This window comes from Aphidius gifuensis, linkage group LG5 (assembly GCF_014905175.1).
Source record: "Aphidius gifuensis isolate YNYX2018 linkage group LG5, ASM1490517v1, whole genome shotgun sequence".
Classification (NCBI taxonomy): Eukaryota; Metazoa; Arthropoda; class Insecta; order Hymenoptera; family Braconidae; genus Aphidius; species Aphidius gifuensis.
Window position 1 is genome coordinate 4,724,952 of NC_057792.1, and position 21,115 is coordinate 4,746,066.

At 26.0% G+C, this 21,115-nt stretch overlaps 2 protein-coding genes across 3 annotated transcripts in view; one reads left to right on the forward strand and one right to left on the reverse strand.

Moving 5' to 3' along the window:
• Positions 1-16,892, reverse strand: part of LOC122857074 (transcriptional regulator ERG homolog) — a 28,736-nt gene extending 11,844 nt beyond the window's left edge. Inside the window, exons 1-2 of one of the 2 annotated variants that reach the window (XM_044159057.1) lie at positions 16,495-16,892; positions 14,341-14,651 (exon numbers count right to left, since the gene is read on the reverse strand). In XM_044159057.1, coding sequence (XP_044014992.1) covers positions 14,341-14,638 — 298 coding nt within the window. In that variant the 5' untranslated portion in view covers positions 14,639-14,651; positions 16,495-16,892. Of the gene's footprint in view, positions 1-14,340; positions 14,652-15,193; positions 15,436-16,494 lie in introns of those variants that run through there. The other variant, XM_044159058.1, reaches the window with a different exon arrangement.
• The window catches only part of LOC122857069 (protein SCAI), a 46,756-nt gene that overhangs the window by 19,395 nt on the left and 6,246 nt on the right, over positions 1-21,115 (forward strand). The window contains exons 5-6 of the mRNA XM_044159052.1: positions 9,411-9,466; positions 16,489-16,542. Of these exons, the coding sequence (XP_044014987.1) occupies positions 16,535-16,542 (8 nt within the window). The 5' untranslated portion in view covers positions 9,411-9,466; positions 16,489-16,534. The remainder of the gene's footprint in view (positions 1-9,410; positions 9,467-16,488; positions 16,543-21,115) is intronic.

The following is a 21,115-nucleotide window of genomic DNA, read 5'->3' on the forward strand; positions in this document are numbered from 1 at the left end:
GCGACCACATACGCCTAGCAGCGCATTTAACGCGCGATCGCACTCAAGTGTTCGCGTGTGTGTCACCCTTACTCACTTTCACCTCTTTTCAAAGTTCAATCCCCTAAAACAAAACTAGTTATGATTTCTGATTTTATTTCAAGTATACATAGCTATTATTAAAAATTTATGTTAATAAAATAATATACATAGTGCTATATTTGGCATTATAAATTTATAATTTTGAAAAAAAATATTTCTCTCGGGATTTTTTTTGCTTAAAATATTAAGAAACTTTTAACCTATTATTCTGTAAATTTTTAGAACAATCCTTCGGTCCGTTTAATTACTAGAAAAAAAATAACATTGAAATCTTTAAATGGTCATAGTGCATAAACAATGCTGTTTGAGTTCTTAAATTTATATCTTTGAAAAGAAATATTTCCTTCGGGGTTTTTTCGGCTCAAATTATTAAGGAACCTTCCTTCGATTATCCTGTAATTTTTCAAAACAATTCTTCGTCCCGTTTAATTACTGGAAAAAAAATAACATTGAAATCTTGAAATGGTCATAACGCATACAGTGCTATTTAGGTTCTGAAATTTGTATCTTTGTAAAAAAATATTTTCTTTGGGATTTTTTGGGCTCAAATTATTAAGAAACCTTTCTCTAATTATCCTGTAAATTTTCTAAGCAATTCTTCGGTTCGTTTAATTACTGGAAAAAAAATAACATTGAAATCTTGAAATGGTCATAATGCATATGAGTGCTATTTAGGTTCTGAAATTTGTATCTTTGGAAAAAAATATTTCCTTCGAAATTTTTTGGGCTCCAATTATTAAGGAACCTTCCTTTAATTATCCTTTAAATTTTTCGAACAATCCTTCGGTCCGTACTACTACTAGAAAAAAAATAACATGGAAATTGTGAAATAGACATAGTGCTATTTGAGTTCTTAAATTTATATCTTTGAAAAAAAATATTTCCTTCGAGATTTTTCGGGCTTAAATTATTAAGGAATTTCCCTCCGATTCTCCTGTAAATTTTCAGAATAATCCTTCGGTCCGTTTAATTACTAGAAAAAAAATAACTTTGAAATCTTGAAATGGACATAGTGCATATATAGTGCTTTTTGAGTTCTTAAATTTATATCTTTGAAAAAAAATGTTTCCTTCGAGGTTTTTTAGGCTTAAATTGTCAAGAAACCTTTTTCTAATTATCCTGTAAATTTTTAAAACAATCCTTCGGTTCGTTTAATTACTGGAAAAAAAATAACATTGAAATCTGGAAACGGTCATAGTCCATTTGGCTTGTTAGACAGTCGAATAAAAAATTGTAAGACAATTATTATATCAAAATAACTTTTTTAGAAATTATTTATTGAGTTTAACTGTTTAAATATTGCTTTTTAATAACTTACATTTATAAATAGGCATAATGAATTATGTAAAAAAAAAAAAAAAATATAATTATTTATTCAAGACATTGGAATATTACAAACACAGTGTTTTCTTGATTTATTCCACATTATTTTGAAATATTGTTTTCTACTGCATCATACGTTTTGCATTTTTGTATATGTATATATTGTGAAGGAGTAAATGAGTTCAAGCACAAACGATACGTAGAAACAAGTAGTAATATATAATATATGTCTATATGAGAGAGAGTGAGTGTTTGATAGAAAGGAAAAAAAAAATAAAAACAGAGAAAGAGTGAGTTGAATAAGGGTATCATTGTTACAATATAAAATATGAGAGGGTAGTCTATTGTACCCGGAGATGCATAGCCTAGCAAGTAACGAGTCAGAGCCAGACTTTGGGAAAGCGATGAGAAGTTTTGTTTTTTTTTTTTTTTTATTTTATTTTCAAGGGGAAAAGCATTTGAGTAAGAGATGAGAGCTGATCGGGGTAGATAGTTGAGAGTCTATCAGAGATGAAATGAAAATGAGAGGGGTGCAATATGGGTTACATATAAGAGAATACAAGGGGGAGGGGGAGAGAGAGAAAGAGAGAGAGAGTAAGGGGGTTTAAGTACCAGCCCTAAACCACTGGCATACACCATCAACGCCCAAACTGTAGCCACCAATACCCATAACATGATAAGAACCTCGTACCACTTTGTTAACTTTAACGCTATGGGTGAGGTTTAAGTGCACACTGATGATACATATCTTCCCTATAACTAGATAATATTTTGTTATTCAATCTGTACAATATGCTTGGTGTATGTGTATACAATTCTTTTGATTCTTATCCCCCTCTTTTTCTTGTTCTTGTAACTCATCTATTCAATTTTAAACGGTGATGAATACAAAAAATAATGAAATGATGATATTGACAACAATAACATTATCTTATCATACAAAGATAGTCAAAATATATTTGTGTCTATTTTATTAGAGCTTTTCACAAGATTAATAGACATTTTTGAGCTTTTTAAAAAATTAATTGTCCACGTTATTATAGCAGTATGATTTAGTTGCATGTAAATTTGTTGTATCGAAAGGGTTTGTAAAATATTAAAAGTGGTTTTTTCTTTAGGTAGATTTTATATGCTATTTTTTTTTCGTTAGTAAATTTACACATCTCTATTTACATATAGTATTTTAAAGTGAACATACATATGTTCTGGGTGACATGTTTACCGAGTGTGCAAACGGCAGTGCCACATAAAAGCTACCGATTCATATACATATATCAACAATAAGTAGTTCAATCTATATAAAGACATGGATTATTTTTTAAAATAAATATGTATACAAGTAAATTTAAAAGCATGTATCAAAAAAAAAAAAAAATTCAAAGAAATATCATTGGAATTTTAGAGTGAAAGTATATATATTTATTTGGATAATATTTCCAGCAGAGAAAGCATGAAATTTAGCAAAAAATAAAAAAAAAAAAAATTTTATATTTATATATCTTGTCCGGTCATCAATTACGTCACAGAACAACTCATTGTTACAAACAATGGATCTTCTTGAATGAGGGATACATACCAAAAGAACGCAGCTTCATTCCAACAACTAACAACCCCAAAAGTTACTTTTCCACTCGGCTCATATACCGTTTCGCCTAATTATCACATATTTGCATATTTTTTGTATACTTAAAAACCCACTACAATAGTAATTATATTGAATCACATATCTCAATTGTACATCAACCCTCTCATTGTGTACATAAAAATTTCAAGTATCATTTTTTTGACACAATAAAAAAAAATACATACATAAAATTCATCAAAATAATTTTCTATATATTAATTTAAATTTAAAAAAAATTAAAAATTAGTATAAGAAAGGACGGATGTATATATAATGAAAAATGAAGAAAATGAGGTGCAAGATCATTACGGAAATATGATATAAAAATAATTACAACAAATAAAAGAAAAAAAAAAATGAATATATATTGCAACAAAAGTCAAAGTCAAGTTTTATTTTAAATAATGTATTTCAAATATTATTCGTTATCTTAGTAATTTTTTTTTTTTTCATAAACCAAAAGACAAACTATATTTTGATGAAATGAGATAGAACTGAGCTATTATGCTGAAGAGAGTAGAGGCATTCGCGTGTGCTCATTTCCGTTTTGAAATGTTGTTGACGAAGAGTCAGAGTGTTGGTGGATTACAAAGAGGGAAGAGAGGTAAGGAGGGTGGAGGTATGATAGAGAGGGGTTTTATCAAGAAGATGAAGAGACAAAGGGGAGGCTAAAGGGAGTGTTAACTCGCGATATATATTAATTTCGTGTTAGCGCTATATAGACGAGGGTGCTACTCTGTGTGTAAAAGGGAGAAGCAGAGAATGAAGAGACTGTATAGATGTGTACATCGTTGGTTTGCCTGAGCACATTCATGTGTACAAAATGAGAGGAGAAATTTCAGGAGTAAATTGAAGGGGTGAAAATTTTAGTGAGAGCAAAATTGTGAATATATATATATATGTATACAGTATATAACCAAGGGAGAGAATGGTGAAGAAGTAGGCGTTACAAATCAGAGATTAGCCATAGTTAACTCGACTTGCGCAGTCAAACAGTTAATCAATAAACGATTATTTACATCATGTGTATATAAACTCCCTTAGGGGATTATATATATTGTGACTGTATTTTTTTATCTTTATATACATGAGTCCGTTTATTTTCTAATCATGTTATACTTATTTACATACATTGTAAATTAAATTTGTTATTTGTGAGATTTATAAATTTAAAATCATTTAAAAAAAACTTATCTATTAATTATCTTGAAATAATTCTTTTTTGTTTTTATAAATAATTTTATGATTATTAATGGAAATAATTATTTATAATTTTTTGTTGATAATAATTTTTGGGGAGGGAAATTTTTAGAGTACACTTGATTTGAAATTATATATTTACTTTTGTAATTAATTTAATTTTTTGAATTTAATGTATAATTATATATTTAAAAGTACTTGAGAATATAATTATAGTTTGTATATTTTTCAAGTGAAATAATGATATATCTGTTCTTTATCAAAAAGCGAATATCCGATTTTCAATTACATGTTTCCTTTGCCGGAAAGAGGTCCTTCCTCTGGGTTCTGTCCGCACACTGTGTCTACATATGTATACCAGTATCTCGTGGTAGTTGATATGAGAAAATTTTCAATGATAGTTACAGTCAATGGTTAAAGTCGTTCAAGTTGAGAATCACAAATTGAAAAAGATAATAAATTTTTGATCGAAAATCGTATACTTTTGCCAATTGATAAATCCATTATCTTTCTCTCAGAGCTTTTTTTTTTTTTTTTTTTCTTTCTATTTATAAAGTCTCGGTAAATACATTTAATAAATTGGTAAAAAAAAAAAAAAATCATCAGTCATCAATTTAAATACTTCTAATAAAAAAAAGCTCACTAAAGCTTTTTTTTTTTTTTGAAAATTAAAATTTGCAATCAGGTGGCAAAAAAAGAGTGAATTAAAAATTTAAATTATTTAAATATTAAACGATAGTTTATAAATATTTCAGTCATATCAAAAATATATATTTTTTTTTTAAATAAAATTTAATTATCAAGTCAAAATCAAAAACGAGATAAAATGAAAATTTAAATCGTTTTAAAATATTTTTAATTATTAAATGATGCTTTAAAAATATTTAAAAAATGTATTTATTTGTAAAAAAATTAAAGATTTATAATGAGGAGGTAAAAAAAAAAAGGGAGAATTGTTGAGGTTGTATAGCTAGATGACTGTCAGCGGAAGTGTCTCCATGGCGACACATCGATCAGTCGTGGTGCGACGCCACGCGAGTACCAACACAACTGAATACCGTAACACAACTATCACCTCTTGCACACCCTCTTGCACATTTACTGGTTTTTATTATGCTTAACTCACCCCTTTTGACTATCTAACCAAAAGCTGCAGCTTGGCTTTGAGTTCACCTTCAATGTCCTCAGGCTAACAAAACACTTTGTCTAAATACTCCTATACATTTTGACTGAGATATTTTAAACCCTTAAAATTTCAAATATATAAATATATTTTTTTAATACTATTTATTGATGAATGTCTCTACTATATGTTCTTAGATCCATTGAAAATAATATAAAAATTAAATTTTAAAATAATAAAAACTAATTTCTTGAAAAATTTAAAATCGAAATTCGAAAAAAAGTTGAAGATTGTAGTGACTACATGAAAAAATATTAGAGCTTAATCTTTTAAATGGTTGAAAAAATTTTTTTATCAATAATCTGCAAGCTTTTTATTTCGCTTTTATAAAAAAATATGAAAAAAAAAGATAGAATAGAATGAAGAAAAAAAAAAAAAAATTGCCAAAGAATAAAAAAAAAGGGAAACTGTCTCTTTTGAGTTTTTAGTCTTTCAACTGAATACCACTGATTGTCCTCTTCTATATTTATCCCTTTTCTTTTATTTTAAATTTTTTATCCTTTTTTTTATTTGCAGCATTTATATGCTTTTATCCTTGTTACACTCAATGTAACAGTTGGGGTAGTTGGTTTCGTTCACAGTACTTTTTTAACTCCTCTTTCATCGTCTTTTTATTATTTTTTTTTTTTTTCTACAATGTCCTCTACCCTCTTTGCCTTGACTACCCACTCCACGATAATGATGGCAATCAGCCCCTCAAAAAGGATTTCAGGAAATTCTCTCGCCTTTTTGTCGGCAGCCGGGGCGGCAGCGGACGCCACAAACACCGGTCTCTTTTCCTCACCTCTCTCATGCATTTATTTCTTTTTTTATTTTTTTTTTTTTTACTATTCTGTATGTGTGATGGTAAAAGGACTGAGTTTTTCAATGACTAGTATTCTTTATTGTTATTATATATATTTTCTTTTTTGTTGCCAATTCTTTCGTCTACTTTTATCCGTTCACTTACTCTCAAAATTGCATGTGTCGTTTATATCGCACAATGTCTTCAAATGCTGCACTCATATATATATATCGATTGACTAAATGCCTCGACAATACTCATGTTCTTCGTGCAACTTGAAAAATCTATTATTTAAAATGTCTAAATAAAAATTACTTTGTAAAAATTTTTTTAAAAAAAATATATATTAAAAATACAAATTATTATTTTTAGATAATTTCTTTAATTGAAATATTTTTACCAAAGAGCTTTTTGTTAGTTTTTTTTTATTCTTTATATAATTTTGAGACTGTGGTAAATTACATCCCAAGTATACAATGTATATGTCCTGCAGAAAATTAATTTCCTGAACTTTGAATATTTCGATAAAACAGACAAATTTATTCCTGAACAAATCAACATAAAACCACTAAATTAAAAATAATATAGATTTATTTATATTTAAATTTCATTTTTAATTTTAAATTAGGTATTTATTTTCTTGCCTATTTATATCTTATCTGGAAAATTGTTCATTATTTAAATTATTTCTATATTGTTGATATTTTTTTTGTTTTTTAAATTTGTAATTTGTTGCTTTTTGAGTCAAACAATATTTTCAAAAGACACAAGAAGCTGAGTGGATACATATTTGAGTAATAGAGGGAGGAATATATACACTATCACTTTTTTTTTTTTTTTGTATAATTTTTGGGGCTCACACCCTTCTGTCAAGTCACTCCTTCATTGACGCAACATTGAGCACACACGATAACGCACGATTAAACGAGTAATGACTTATTTTTTTTTTTCTCCTTTCAAAATATAAAAAGCACCTATTTTTTTTTCAACCCCTATTTTGATACTGAGTAGTTTACCTTTTCTTAATTTATTTTATTTTTAATATTGCTGAATCATTGAAATAATTTATCATTTATTCAACAAGAAATTTAGCTAAAATTTTTATTCAACTGTCATGTACATAATTGGATAAATAAATAAATTTAATTTTGTTAAAAATATTTTTAACTGTAGTATAATTTAACAAAGTTATCTTGAAGTTTTAGAATTTAGTTAGTTATTATTGCTATTTTTTTTTTTTTGTTCGTTGAAAGTTTTTGCAATATGAGAACTGTTGACGCCATCTATCCCTTATGGAGAATACTTTCATCCCTTGTTTTGATCCTCAGGGGTAGTTTTATTGATCGTTTGCTTTTCTGTACCCATAGAAGATTTAGTAGTTAACATGTTTCTCAACTGATGAACAATTTTTTATGAATATTCTTAAATTTAGCCATAAAAATATCTTCAAAGAATTTCTTACAAATTTTTTGAAATTATTTGACTATTAAATTTAGTGTTGATATTATTATTATTTTTTTTATTTGTAAAAAAATTTGACAATCATTCAAATGTTGGGTATCGAGCCCACTGTGTGCCCACTCACTTCCAGGGGTCATATTACATGTAACATTCAGCACGCGTTAAAATGAATAATGATACTTTTTCAAGGGAGACCGAAAAAAAAAGTGATAAAAAGATGGAAAAGGTTGATAAAAATATGATGAATGAACTGATATACAATTGTCAATGTAAGTGTATAACATTCAAAAAGGTTATTGTGTTTATATATTCCCACAAAATCCTGAGAATTTTGATTAAAAATAAATAATAATAATTAGTTTTAAAAAAATTAAATCAAATTTTTTAAAATTAAAAATCAATGAAAAAAAAAATATTTGTATTTAAATATTAATTCAAGAAATTGAAATTTATTTTTTATGTATTTTAAGAGTGGGTTTAATTTATTAATATTATATTTTCAAAAAAAAAAATATTTGAATTTAATTGTTAAATTTGTGATTTACTAAAATTCATTTGGATAAATTGCTTCATCAAATTTTCGATAATTCGTCATCGTTAATTCTCAGTCCATTACACACTGTTAAGTATAAAAATATATAAGTTGAATGATATATCAATGTATATATATTCAGGTTCAAGTTGAATATATTTGAAAATGTGTATTATACTGGTCTTTTGGTTTTATGCTCATTCCAAGCCTCCGTGACTAATCATGATAGTTCCGTTCGGGAACGGCAGGGACACACGACTGTCGGTTCCGGTTCCGGCGCGTGTTGACTATTCTTTACTAAAACCAACCAACCCCATCAACCTATCAACATTCGATACGCACCCTCCTTCGCAATTATTACGCGTATCACAAAGCAAAATAAATGTATTCAATGTCTGACGAGATTTTGATCTATATCTATTTTTTTCAATGTAAAAAATAAATTAGTTGTATTTGTTTTTTTTTTTTTTTATTCAATTCAATTAAAATAGTTTTTTATATAATAAAATATTTAACATTTTGCTGAAATGTTAAACTGATATTACCATTTCTAATAATATAAATCTAATTTTGACACTAGAAAAATTTCAAGTTTAATAATTTTTTTTCTAACTGTTTTTTTCCTTATGAGAATAATAAAAATTTACTAGAAGATTTTTATGTCACACTTTTTAATACTTCTGTGATAAAAAAAAAGAAATAAATGAAAATAAAATAAATAAGACACTTTAATATCTTGAATCTGTGTTGAATTTTTCGAGCGTGAATTATGGGGTGGTTCCGGTATGTTCACTGGTATCACAGTTGAAATGGGTGAGGATCGGTCAAAGTGGCTGTAGATAAAGTGTACACGTTTATATAAAGTTAAACTAGGGGTTGTCCAAAAAAAAAAAAAAAAAATGTACTACAAAAAAAGAGACCTACAACCCCGAGGTCTAAGGGCTCCATGAACACGCGGATATATATTTAGCCCCTTTTTCATTTATTTATTCTTTTTTCTTTTATTCTTGTCTGGGTTAACCAATACCAGCAATTATCAACGCATCACAGTCACTATATACCCTTGCAAGCTATATCTAAATATATAATATTCAACTAAATTATTTCTTTATTTTTTATTATTAAATTTAAATAAACAAAAATGTTATTTAAAAAAAAATTATATACAAATTAAATAATTAATTTCTTGTTAATAATAAATTATTTATTATTTATGTTTCAGACTCACTATCACTTGGAGGATCCACTGTGTCGCAAATCCAGTCCACAAATACCCAGGTATGTTTAAAAAATTTCAAATAATTACAAACAATTTTTTACAATTAAATTTTGATTTATAATAAAGAAATTTGGCTTGTAAAATATTTTTTTCTCATAATATAATTGATTAAAAAATTAATTAATTAATAAAGTTAATTAATAGTTATTTAGTTGAATTTAAAAGACAAATATAAACAAATAAAAAATAGTGTTTATATAATGCATGGTTGTGTCAAGTTAAATATCAATTACTTGTGTAAATATTTTACCCTATAAACGTGTTGATTGTGTGTTTGTGTGTATGTCAATATCAAAGAACCCATGATAGTCATTGAAAGTGTAATTGTGATATGACCCTAAATAAAAACCACCATGTAAAATTTACGTATATAATAAATTTTTAATAATTTTTCATTACACACATACACAAACTTTGAATTAAATAAGATTTTGATAGTTGAGTTGAGATGGCTTGCCCCATATATTTTTATATGTGTATATTATTTGTATTATAAACATGTATACATATACACATTTTATAAAAAAAAAAAAAAAAAAAATTAAATTAATTCCGTTTAAGGTTAAGGTTGAAAGTAAATCGCATCGGTGGACGAAGTTTGGGCCTGAGAGGGTGCGCATCTACATATGGTTATAAAAAATATTTTCAGTGCCCCTCTGTCCAAAATATATTCACTATACTGGCAGGTTCTTGGTAATATGTGTGTATGCAGTCTATCTGGATAGACACACACATACTACCATAGCCAAGAAACATGAGACAGCACGACGAATAAAAGAAAGAGAATGACCGCTAATGATAGAAAATTTTGATTCTAATAATCTTTTAAAATCCACGGGCTGTCTTTTAAAATCATTGAGGGCTCAAAAAATCCGTATTGTAAAGAAGTACAAACTGATAGTAAATTAAGCGAAATCCTATATAGAAACTTTTACGACCATAGAAGAAAATATGTGTTTAATTCCTATCTCTACGTGTTAAAGTTGTTAACTTTGACATTAATTATCTAAAAAAAAACCAATGGACAAAATTCTGAAAAAAATCAACAAAATAGATAGTTATTCTGGCTTTTATATGGGACCAAAAATTCGAAAATCTTATAGTTGGAAATTCTATTTACTTTCAACCTTAAAAAGATTCTTTGTACTGTACAGTAACGTTACAACTATAAATTTCATGACTCAAATGACCTCTCATGTCTATCTCAATCAGTTAATTCAATCGGATTAAATTTACGTATTGTATATATACTCTTTGATGTAATTTTATTGTATATAAAAAAATTAAAATTACATTTATAATTGTTAATGAATTTTTAAAAATACAATCATGACAAAACTGTCGACACATTTTTTATGAAAAAAAAATATAAATTTAGTTTTTTTTTTTTTTTGAAAGCAAGTTTATAAATAATTTATTTAGATAATTGTATTGATTGATAATCAATATAAGCATTGTCTAATGTGTTGTTTAAAAAAATATATTCAAAAAAAAAAAAAAAGTGGCGTTAAAATAATAGCGATAGGAAAATTTTGAAATTGATATTTTTAAATTGTCAAGGTCTGACTATTCGTCTTGATAACTACTTGATTTTTATTATTCACTGGACATATAAAAAATCATTATGTAGCTCACTTAAAATGCCAACCAATTTTGTTATAAATTTTGATAATTTACCTCGAAAATTAACAACAATAAATTAACAATTAAAATAATAAATGTTTATTTTCCAAAAATCATGGAAAAAAATTTTTTTTTAATGTCAACTCTTCAAGTTTAACTATCAAAATTTATCACACAAATAAGTCAACATTTTAACGAACTCAATGCAAAGAAAATTAGATAAAAAAGTTGGTTGGTAAATGCAGAACGTATAATTATCAATTTATTATTTTTGTATTTTTTTGCCATCACGGTCTGCGATACACGCTTACTCTCAACACTTGTCAAACCATAGTGTCAGAAAAAAAAAAAGCAAAAGCAATCCCTGGTAGAAATACTCCGTCGGGTCGACATAAAGTTCGCGGTAAAGTCGATTTTAACATTTTGCCGATGTAAGAACTGAGTGGAGTCGGGGTAAGAAAGAAATCAAAAAACTGAAGACAAAAAATTCAAAAGACGAAAAATCTATCCTAATATAAAAAGGACAAACATCATCGGTCTTCCGAACATTTGATTGGTCATTGTTTTTTTCTCACTTACTCTCATACAAATTTCTTTGTTTGCCTTTTTCTATTATTTTTTTATTTATTTCGTTAGCAACGAAAAAACAACAAAAAAAAGCGAGTAAACAAAATTTTTTTTGATATTTTTTTTTTTTAAATTGACATATTAAGCTAGCACAACTTTTTTAATAATTATTAGATCTTGATGCAATTGGGCTTGAAATTTTGTGCGAATTATGTGTTTTTTATGTGTGAAGAAATAAATTTGAAAGAAAATTTTTTTTTTATTTTTTACATTTTTTTAAAAAATTCAAATATTAAGCTAGCACAACTTTCTCAATAATCATCGGATCTCGATGCAATTGGGCTTAAAATTTTGTGCGAATTATGTGTTTTTTATGTGTGAAGAAATAAATTTGAAAGAAAATTTTTTTTTTATTTTTTACTTTTTTTAAAAAAATTCAAATATTAAGCTAGCACAACTTTCTGAATAATCATCGGAACTCAATGCAATTGGGCTTGAATTTTTGTGCGAATTATGTGTTTTTTATGTGTGAAGAAATAAATTTGAAAGAAATTTTTTTTTTTATTTTTTACATTTTTTTAAAAAATTCAAATATTAAGCTAGCACAACTTTTTCAATAATCATCGGATCTCGATGCAATTGGGCTTGAAATTTTGTGCGAATTATGTGTTTTTTATGTGTGAAGAAATAATTCAAAAACAAAATTTTTTTAAATATTTTTTATATTTTTTTTTAAAATTGACATATTAAGGTAGCACAACTTTTTCAGTAAACATTCAATCTTGATGTTATCAGACTAAAAATTACGTGTGAATTATGTGTGATTTATGTGTAAATAAATAAATTAAAAAAATTTTTCGTCAATTTATTCATTCTTTTTTTTTTTTATGATAATACTTGTGTTTATAAAATCAATGAACAATGAACCTTTTAGAAGGTATAGATACAGGCGCGCGTAGCGCGCCAATGTGCTCGTATAATAAAAACCATGCTCTATTTTTTTTTTAATTACAAACTACGTGATGATAAATAGTACATCTATATATTTATCAATAAATTTAATCGAATTTGCTATCTATTTATTCGAGGATATAATTTATGTACATTTTAACATGAACCCTTATCCCTTGGAAAATGATATTCATATGCAAAGATATTGTCAAATAGTTTATGCATGCGATAGCTGATACATAATATCTTGATCAATTGTTGATGAGAATTTCCAGGACAATAATGAAATATATATATCATCTAGTTATTGCTATATGTTGTAAATAAACATGTTGTGTTTATTGTTGATATCAGTATATTATGTCGAATATATTTTGGTGCAGCCTCTGTGATTATATAGCAAGATGGTGGGTCGATGATGGCTGCCGTTGCGCTCTATGTTCAATGAAAACTTTTCAGGCTATATATACGTATATAGAGGGTTGAATAGAGAGACGAAGTGACTATATAGGGGTTGGAGATGATGAGGTCGAAGAGGAGTGGTTATAGGGGTTAGCTGTGTAAGTAACCATGGTTACCGTACCCGCCCAATGAGATACCGGATGCTTACCCTCATTCTCCATCAACGTATATATATACATTTATTCATCTACCCTCTGAGTCTCTTTATCTCGTCTCTATCTTGAGCAATACTCTGACTATCCTTAGATTTTTTAATTTTTAAATCCTCTAAAAATGCAGCTAGTTGTGCTTTTAATTTTTTTTTCGAAATAATTAAGCTTTCATAAATTTAGAAAATTAAATAAAGTTTTAATCATTTTCAAATTAAAGTAAAATTGAATTAATAAATTTATATATAATTTATTAATAAATAGAAGAAAAAATTGTTGATAAATTTTTATTTTTATGCACTAAAAAAATAAAGGCAAATATAAAAATTACTTTGCTATTATTTTTTTATCAATTGGCATTTTGATAAATATTCAAGTGAACTACAAGCAATATCCGATTATTTATTTTATTTTTTTCTATCCAACAAATCAGTATGATAAAGCATTTTTTTTTTTTTTTTTTTTTGTTAAAAGTGAAAAGAAGAGATAGAGTAAAAAAAAAAATGTTTTAAAAATTAAAATAAAAAGGTAAAGACGGAAGAGAAGTAGGAGGAAGAGAAACATTAATTATACTGATGGTGTAAATCATGTTATCTTGATAGCATGACGACAACTATGACCAAATCGCGTATGTGCAGAAATATGAAAATTCATATAAAATATATATATGTATATATAGGGTTTGTACTTGGTAACGGTATTGCCAAAACCAATCAACCGACAACTTTAACCCTCGCCAATATCCTGTCTGTATTCTATATATATATATATACACAAATAGATTTAATTTATAAATTACTGGTTTAAAACTTAATTCTTATATTAAAAAAAAAAAAAAAATTCTGAATTATGTATTTATGCATGAGTTGGAGGGATAATAAAATTCCATAATTTATACTGAGATAATAAAATTCATATATATTTAAAGAATAAAAAAATTTGCAATATATAGTTTTTTTTTTTTTTTTCAAATAGGAATTATGCAAAATTTTTTAAAGCACTTATTTTTTTATTAATTTATTTTTTATTTTTAAAATTAAAATTTGATTAAAATTGGAAAATTATATTAGTTCAATTATTTTTTTACATAAAATATAATATAGAAAAAAAAAAAAACATACCAGTAATTGATGATGTTGTATTTGGTGATATTGCTGATGTATTTGTACGTGGTGGTGGTGAAAATGCACCAGCTAAATAAGAACCACGATCAGCAAGTGCTTGTTTAGCTTTTTCAACACTTTGTTTTAATTGTTGAAATGTACTACCACATGCAAGACCACGATATGGCCAATTTTCTTGTTTAACACCAGTTGTTGATACTGATACACCAGTTGTTGTTGTTGTTGATATTGTTGTTCCTGTTGCACCCTTTAAATCGAGTGCCCCCGAGTACGAACAGCTAGCGCTATCGTACATCACCAAAATGCCCCTTAAAATATAAATTAAATAATTATTTCTATTTAAAAAAAAAATAAAGCACAAAATTTTTAATTAAATTCAAATTATAATTAAATATATATTAAACAAAAATATTATTAATTAATAGTATTTTTTATTTTGAAAAATTATCTCAAGTATTTTCAAAAATTAATTTATATATTTTTTTGAATATAATTTATATTAACTTTACTATATAGTACAGCTGCCACCTTAAAATGTACTAATCAAAGTCAATTAATAAACAACCAACTGACAGCCAACAATAGTTTTTATCATTTGTTAAATAATTGACTTTGATTAAAATATTAATTTACAATTTTAATATTATTATTAATATTTAAAAAAAAAAAAAAACAATGAAATAATTATTTTTGAGACTTAAAAAATTAATAGACAATAATTATTTTGAATAAAAAAAACAAAATAAAATTTCATATTTTAAATTGATAATATTTATTTTTATGAATGCTCATGTTCATAACCCACATTGATTATAATTTATAAATTTTTTATTTGTATAAAATTACATACCGTTAAACTTTAAAAAAATCAACATGACGTTGTTTTTTTTTTTTTAAATTTTCATTACCACATTAATATTAATAATAATTATAAAAATTTTTTTAAAATAATAATTCACAAATACACGCGTTAACTTGTTATTATTTTATTATTTAGTATTATATTTTCTAGTTGAAAGATTAAGGTATAGAAGACTAGGCAGGTTGTCTCGCGCAACTGCAACCGTCGCGAACAGTAAATTGTCTGCTTCCGGGCCTCATTACATCACTCTGTTACTCTGTTAACATTGACCGGAAACCCCTCTTGCCTACCTCATCTAACCGCACACACGTCAACGCTATGTACAATACAAAAAAAAAAAAAAAAAAAATAACCCATACAAACAGATTTAAATTATCATTATATATATATGTATAATATGTATGTATACATGCACCCACATATATCGTAAACATCAGAATCTTTGAGGTCACATTGCAGATGAACGAACTCGGTATTCATCAATTTTTTTTTCCTTGTATTGAAATATAAAATATCCCGTAATTAATTATTTTGTTTACATGCATTTTCTCTTTTTTTTTTTTTACAAGAAAAACAATTAATTTAAAAGTTTTTTTTTTTCTCATTAAATTTATTTTAAATTTTTAAATAATATTATTTAGTTTTTTATTTATTTTATTAGAAAAATAATTAATTATTAATAAATTAAAGAGCTTTTTTTTTTTATAATTTATTTATATTTTTAAATGTTTTTTTTTTTTTTAATTTTAAAATGATGTGTTAATATAATACAATGAAAAATACATTTTTTGAATGTATTTTTTATGAATATTTTTAGGTAACTTTTTGCAATAAAAAAAATGGCAATATTTTAGGAAACTTGGCAGGTCAAGTTGGGGTTGAAAATGCCGAGCAAAACATTTATTTTTTATGCATGAAAAATGATATCGGCCTACCGTCCGGCTTGACCATTGACTATCACCCCCTCGACCTATAAAAAATATAAAAAAAATCTACTGTTATACACATGAAAATTCAGCGATTATTTTGCTTGGTAGTTTTTTTTTTTTTTCTCTTTACATTTGTATTTTTTTTTATGTCACAAATCTTTGGCCCATGAAAAACCGGAAATACGAGCAATTTGATTGAAATTTTTTATTTTCATTATATCTATCAGTTTTATTTATTTATTAAATTTTTTTATTTAAATAAAAAATAGATATTTTATTTTTAAAAAAATTATACAAATATTAAATAATTAATTTCTTATTAATAAAAATAAATATTTATTATTTATGTTTCAGACTCACTGTCACTTGGGGATTCCACTGTGTCAAATTCAGTCTACAAATGCCCAGGTATGTTTAAAAAAAAAATAAATAAATAACTCACTCTTTTAAATACACTAAAAAAAAATCTTCAAACAATATCAACTCATTATTTTTTATAATATAAAAACAGAAAAATTATCACACAATTATTATATAAAATTTTAATAACACTTCATATTTTTTTTTTTTTTAATTAATCAAAATAATTTTCACTATATATAAATTTTTAATAAACACTGGGAATTATGTGGGAAAAAAAAAAAAAAAACCTCGAAATTGTAATTTTGAAAGAACCGAGTTGATGTGTAATGGCGACAGGTCTCCAGTGGTAAAATTCCAGGGTGAGATGATGTTGGCGCGTGGACCGGCCCCAATACGACAGACGCATATTTGGCATCATCGTTATCAGTCGCGGTCCGGCGATTGGTTGTATCGGAGTCTGCGCCCCTTGTACGCCCATTTGCCATCCCTCTTATATATACCCTCAATCTATATATACCTTTTTATATATATTTAACATATATGTACAATGTACATACTAAACACTAAACATTCAAAATCCACCACTTTATATTTCATTTGTAATTTTTTTTCATCTAGAAATTATTCCACTTGATTTTTATAAATATAATCTTTAGAGATGGGATCATCATCATATTTTCTCATGACATACTGATACTTTTAGGACTGATAAATGATCAATCAATTTATCAATATTGTTGTTTTTTTTTTTTTTTACTATGAAACAAAATGATTAATTAAATTATAAAAATACGGTGGGTTGACACATTTAATCAGAGCTTTTAATTATCAATTAAATTTAGTATAGTATTTCTTATTAAATCGCCAGAACCAATTAAATAAGTCGAAGCGAGGCTTCATTTCTCTTTTTTAAATACTAGAAGCTGATATTATGGAATTTTTAAGAAATCATTTTTTTTTTCCATTATTTTTATTTATATCTTAACCACAACCTCTAAACCTGCCCCAATCCACCCCTTACCTATCGCGTAGAAAATTATTTAAAAAATCCAACATTATCTTTATTTATCCCTTAACCACCTCCCGTAAATATTTTTATATAATCGGCTCTTTATCTAACATAAAAAAAATTATTTCTTCAAAAATAAGAAACAAATTGTCTGCATTAAAATTAAATTCAAAGTATCGAAAATGAATGTGGAAAAGACATTAGATGTTTTGAATAATAATAATAATATTTTTGATAGAAATATAAATAATAGATTTTCTTGAAAATGAAAATAGTTACTAGGATTCATGCACGAGTGAAGATGTTATATATATATATATATATATATTGATTATTCTGAGGCAAACCGGATGTTGAACATGCTTGTGGGGTTGGTTGGTTGGTTGTTGGAAAAAGGCACTGGGGTTGAAATAAACCAAAGTGTATAGTGATTTTCACTTTGTAGAAGAAAGTAAATATATAAATCTAGTATACTGATTGGCCATTTCAATTTTTCACGCACCATTAACATTGAACAATGAATTTAATGTGACTTTATAAATTTATATAAATCACATATGCGTATACTTTTAATATCTTTTCATATACATATATCTTGACTTTTTTTAATTTTATCATAGTGGACACAATTATAAATTTTATCTAAAATAACTTTTGAAAAAGTTGATAGTTTTTTCCAACAAATATTCCAATTAAAATTTATAAATGTAAAAAAATTTTTACATATAAATAAAATACCGTCTGATATGTACAAAAATTTAAAAGTCAAACAAATGGACTTACACGCGAATTTCATAGTATAAAAATTCAATAAAACCTGTTGAATATTTTTCTCTAGTTTCGTGACAAGAAGTGATCACCCACTTGGCTCAATTCAAACATAAAAATATTCTTAAAATTATTTATTTAACAATTTTTTTTTTTTTTCAAATCAATGTGTCTTATACGAATTTAATAGATTAGCTAAATTATTTATTTACAAACAAAAGTATAAATAATAATTTCACAATTAGAAAAAAAAAAAAATTGTTAAAAATTTGTTTGAGTAATTTAGACAGCCTATTGTGTACATTAACGTGATGATTATCATCACCCCTTTTTCATTTTTAATTATTATATATATATTTTTTAATTATCCAAAGGGTGAATGTGTGTATCGAAAAAATTGCGTGATTTAATTTGTTGCAATTAGTAGGAAGTATATGTGTATGCAAACTATCGTTTCACTGATTTTCTCACATGCAGGGTGAACATAGAGGGTCAAGAGGTAAATATTATAAAAAAGGGTGGAAGGGGTTAAAGTGTAAAAGCGAATATTTTATATTTTATTGTTCGTATATATACCGCGCCCGACTATTAATAACAGTTAACGAGGCAATATGATCGTTAATTTTACTTCGAAGTATCTAGGGATGACTGAATATGAAATTTTTTTTTTTATTTCTACTGGCAAACTGTATGTGTGTGTTTTAAACGACCCTCTTGCAATACACTATCTTTTATCTCATCGATCGAACTGAGTCACCATCGAACCTACAGGCGTTAAGTGTTAAATTAAAGTAAAAAAATTTTATTTTATTTTTTGCAATTCATTCTGATTTTTTGTTAAACAAAAAAAAATTAATATATATATTTTATGATTGATTTTTAAACCCATCAGGTATAAATATAAATAAACCAAAAAAAAAACAAGGATAAATTTTTTACTATTTTTTTTTTGTTTTGTTTTGTTGTTTTTTTGTCAACATAAAATTATTATATTAATTTACATGAAGGGGTTGAACCCATCGACAGCCAGTCTATCAACTACAGTAGGCATGCTGTTAGATCGACACATTGAAAATTGACACGGGCTAGTTAGACACACAAAATGTTCACAAATAAAAAAGACACAAATTAGTTAGATACAATTTAAAACGACACAAATTAAATTCACACGTATTAATCGGACACATAATATTTTAATAATTTTATTAGACACACAAAAATATTACACTTATAATTAGACACACAAAATTGATACAAAAATAATTAATAAAAATATATTAGACATATAAAATTATTATTATATAATTCTATAGTGGCATCGTCGGGGCTCAAATTCTCGGAATTTATTATAGAGAGCGTCTCCCACTCTAGCGTCGAGGGGAATTGAGTGAGCGCGACGGATAGAATAATAAAATGAGAAAGAATATACTACGTCACACACCGATACACCAACACAAGTAGGGACATTCTGGAGTGAGGGAAAAAATTCTCCTACGCTGACGCTCGATGTCACTATAGAGAATGTCACTATAGAGAGATTATACTGTAGACACATAAAAATACGACAAAAATAAATTAGACACATTAAAAATAGAAACATTGAAGATAGACACATAATAAATCGACCCGTAATAATGGAAACATTAAAATAAAAAACTTCAAAGAGCGACACAATAAATTAGACACTATTTAAAACGACACAAATTAAATTTAAATGAATTAATTGGACACATAATATTCTTAATATTTTATTAGACACATAAAAATATTATACTCATAGTTAGACACAAAAATAATTCGACACAAAATATTAATAAAATATAATAGACATATTAATTTATATTTGACACATAAAAAATACGACAAAAATTAATTAGACAATATAAATAATGTGTTGTTGTTAGACACATAATAAATTACTGCTTTAATCGACACATTAAATAAAGAACGACACAAATAAATAGTAATTAAAATAGTCGGATACATAGATTAGGTTTGAGTCCTACATATATTTCCAAATCTGTCTATCACAGTAAGTCGGTAATACAGAAAAAATGAGAGATGCACTGTATGTGTTTTTCTCTTATTACATGGTCAACGTTTTAAAAATTGAATTGATTTAATTAGATTACATACTAAATTTGATCATGCATATTTCCTTTTTGTCTTTCAATTATGTTATTCAATTATTCTGCAATTAATTATGTAATCTAATTAAATCAATTCAATTTTAAACGTTGATATTTAAAAAGAGAAAACACATGGCTATGCCATCTCTCATTTTTTTTCTGAATTACCAACACCTCTGTGATAGACGAATTTGTCTATGTGGGACTCAACTAATCTTATGTCAAACTATTACAATTTTATTTTATTTGTGTCGTTCTTTTTATTTTAATGTGTCTGATTAAAACTTGTCAATATATTATGTGTCTAATTTCTTCGACATTTTTATATTTATGTGTCTAATTAATTTTTTGTCGTATTTTATGTGTCAAATATAAATTAATATGTGTTTATTATATTTTTTATTTATTATTTTGTGTCGAATTATTTTGTGTCTAATTATGAGTTTAATATTTTATGTGTCTAATAAAAATATTAAAATATTATGTGTCCGATTAATACATTTAAATTTAATTTGTGTCGTTTTAAATAGTGTCTAATTTATTGTGTCGCTCTTTGAAGTTTTTTATTTTAATGTGTCCGATTATTACGTGTCGATTTATTATGTGTCTATCTTCAATGTTTCTATTTTTAATGTGTCTAATTTATTTTCGTCGTATTTTTATGTGTCTAATAATAATTTATATGTGTCTATTATATTTTTTATTAATTATT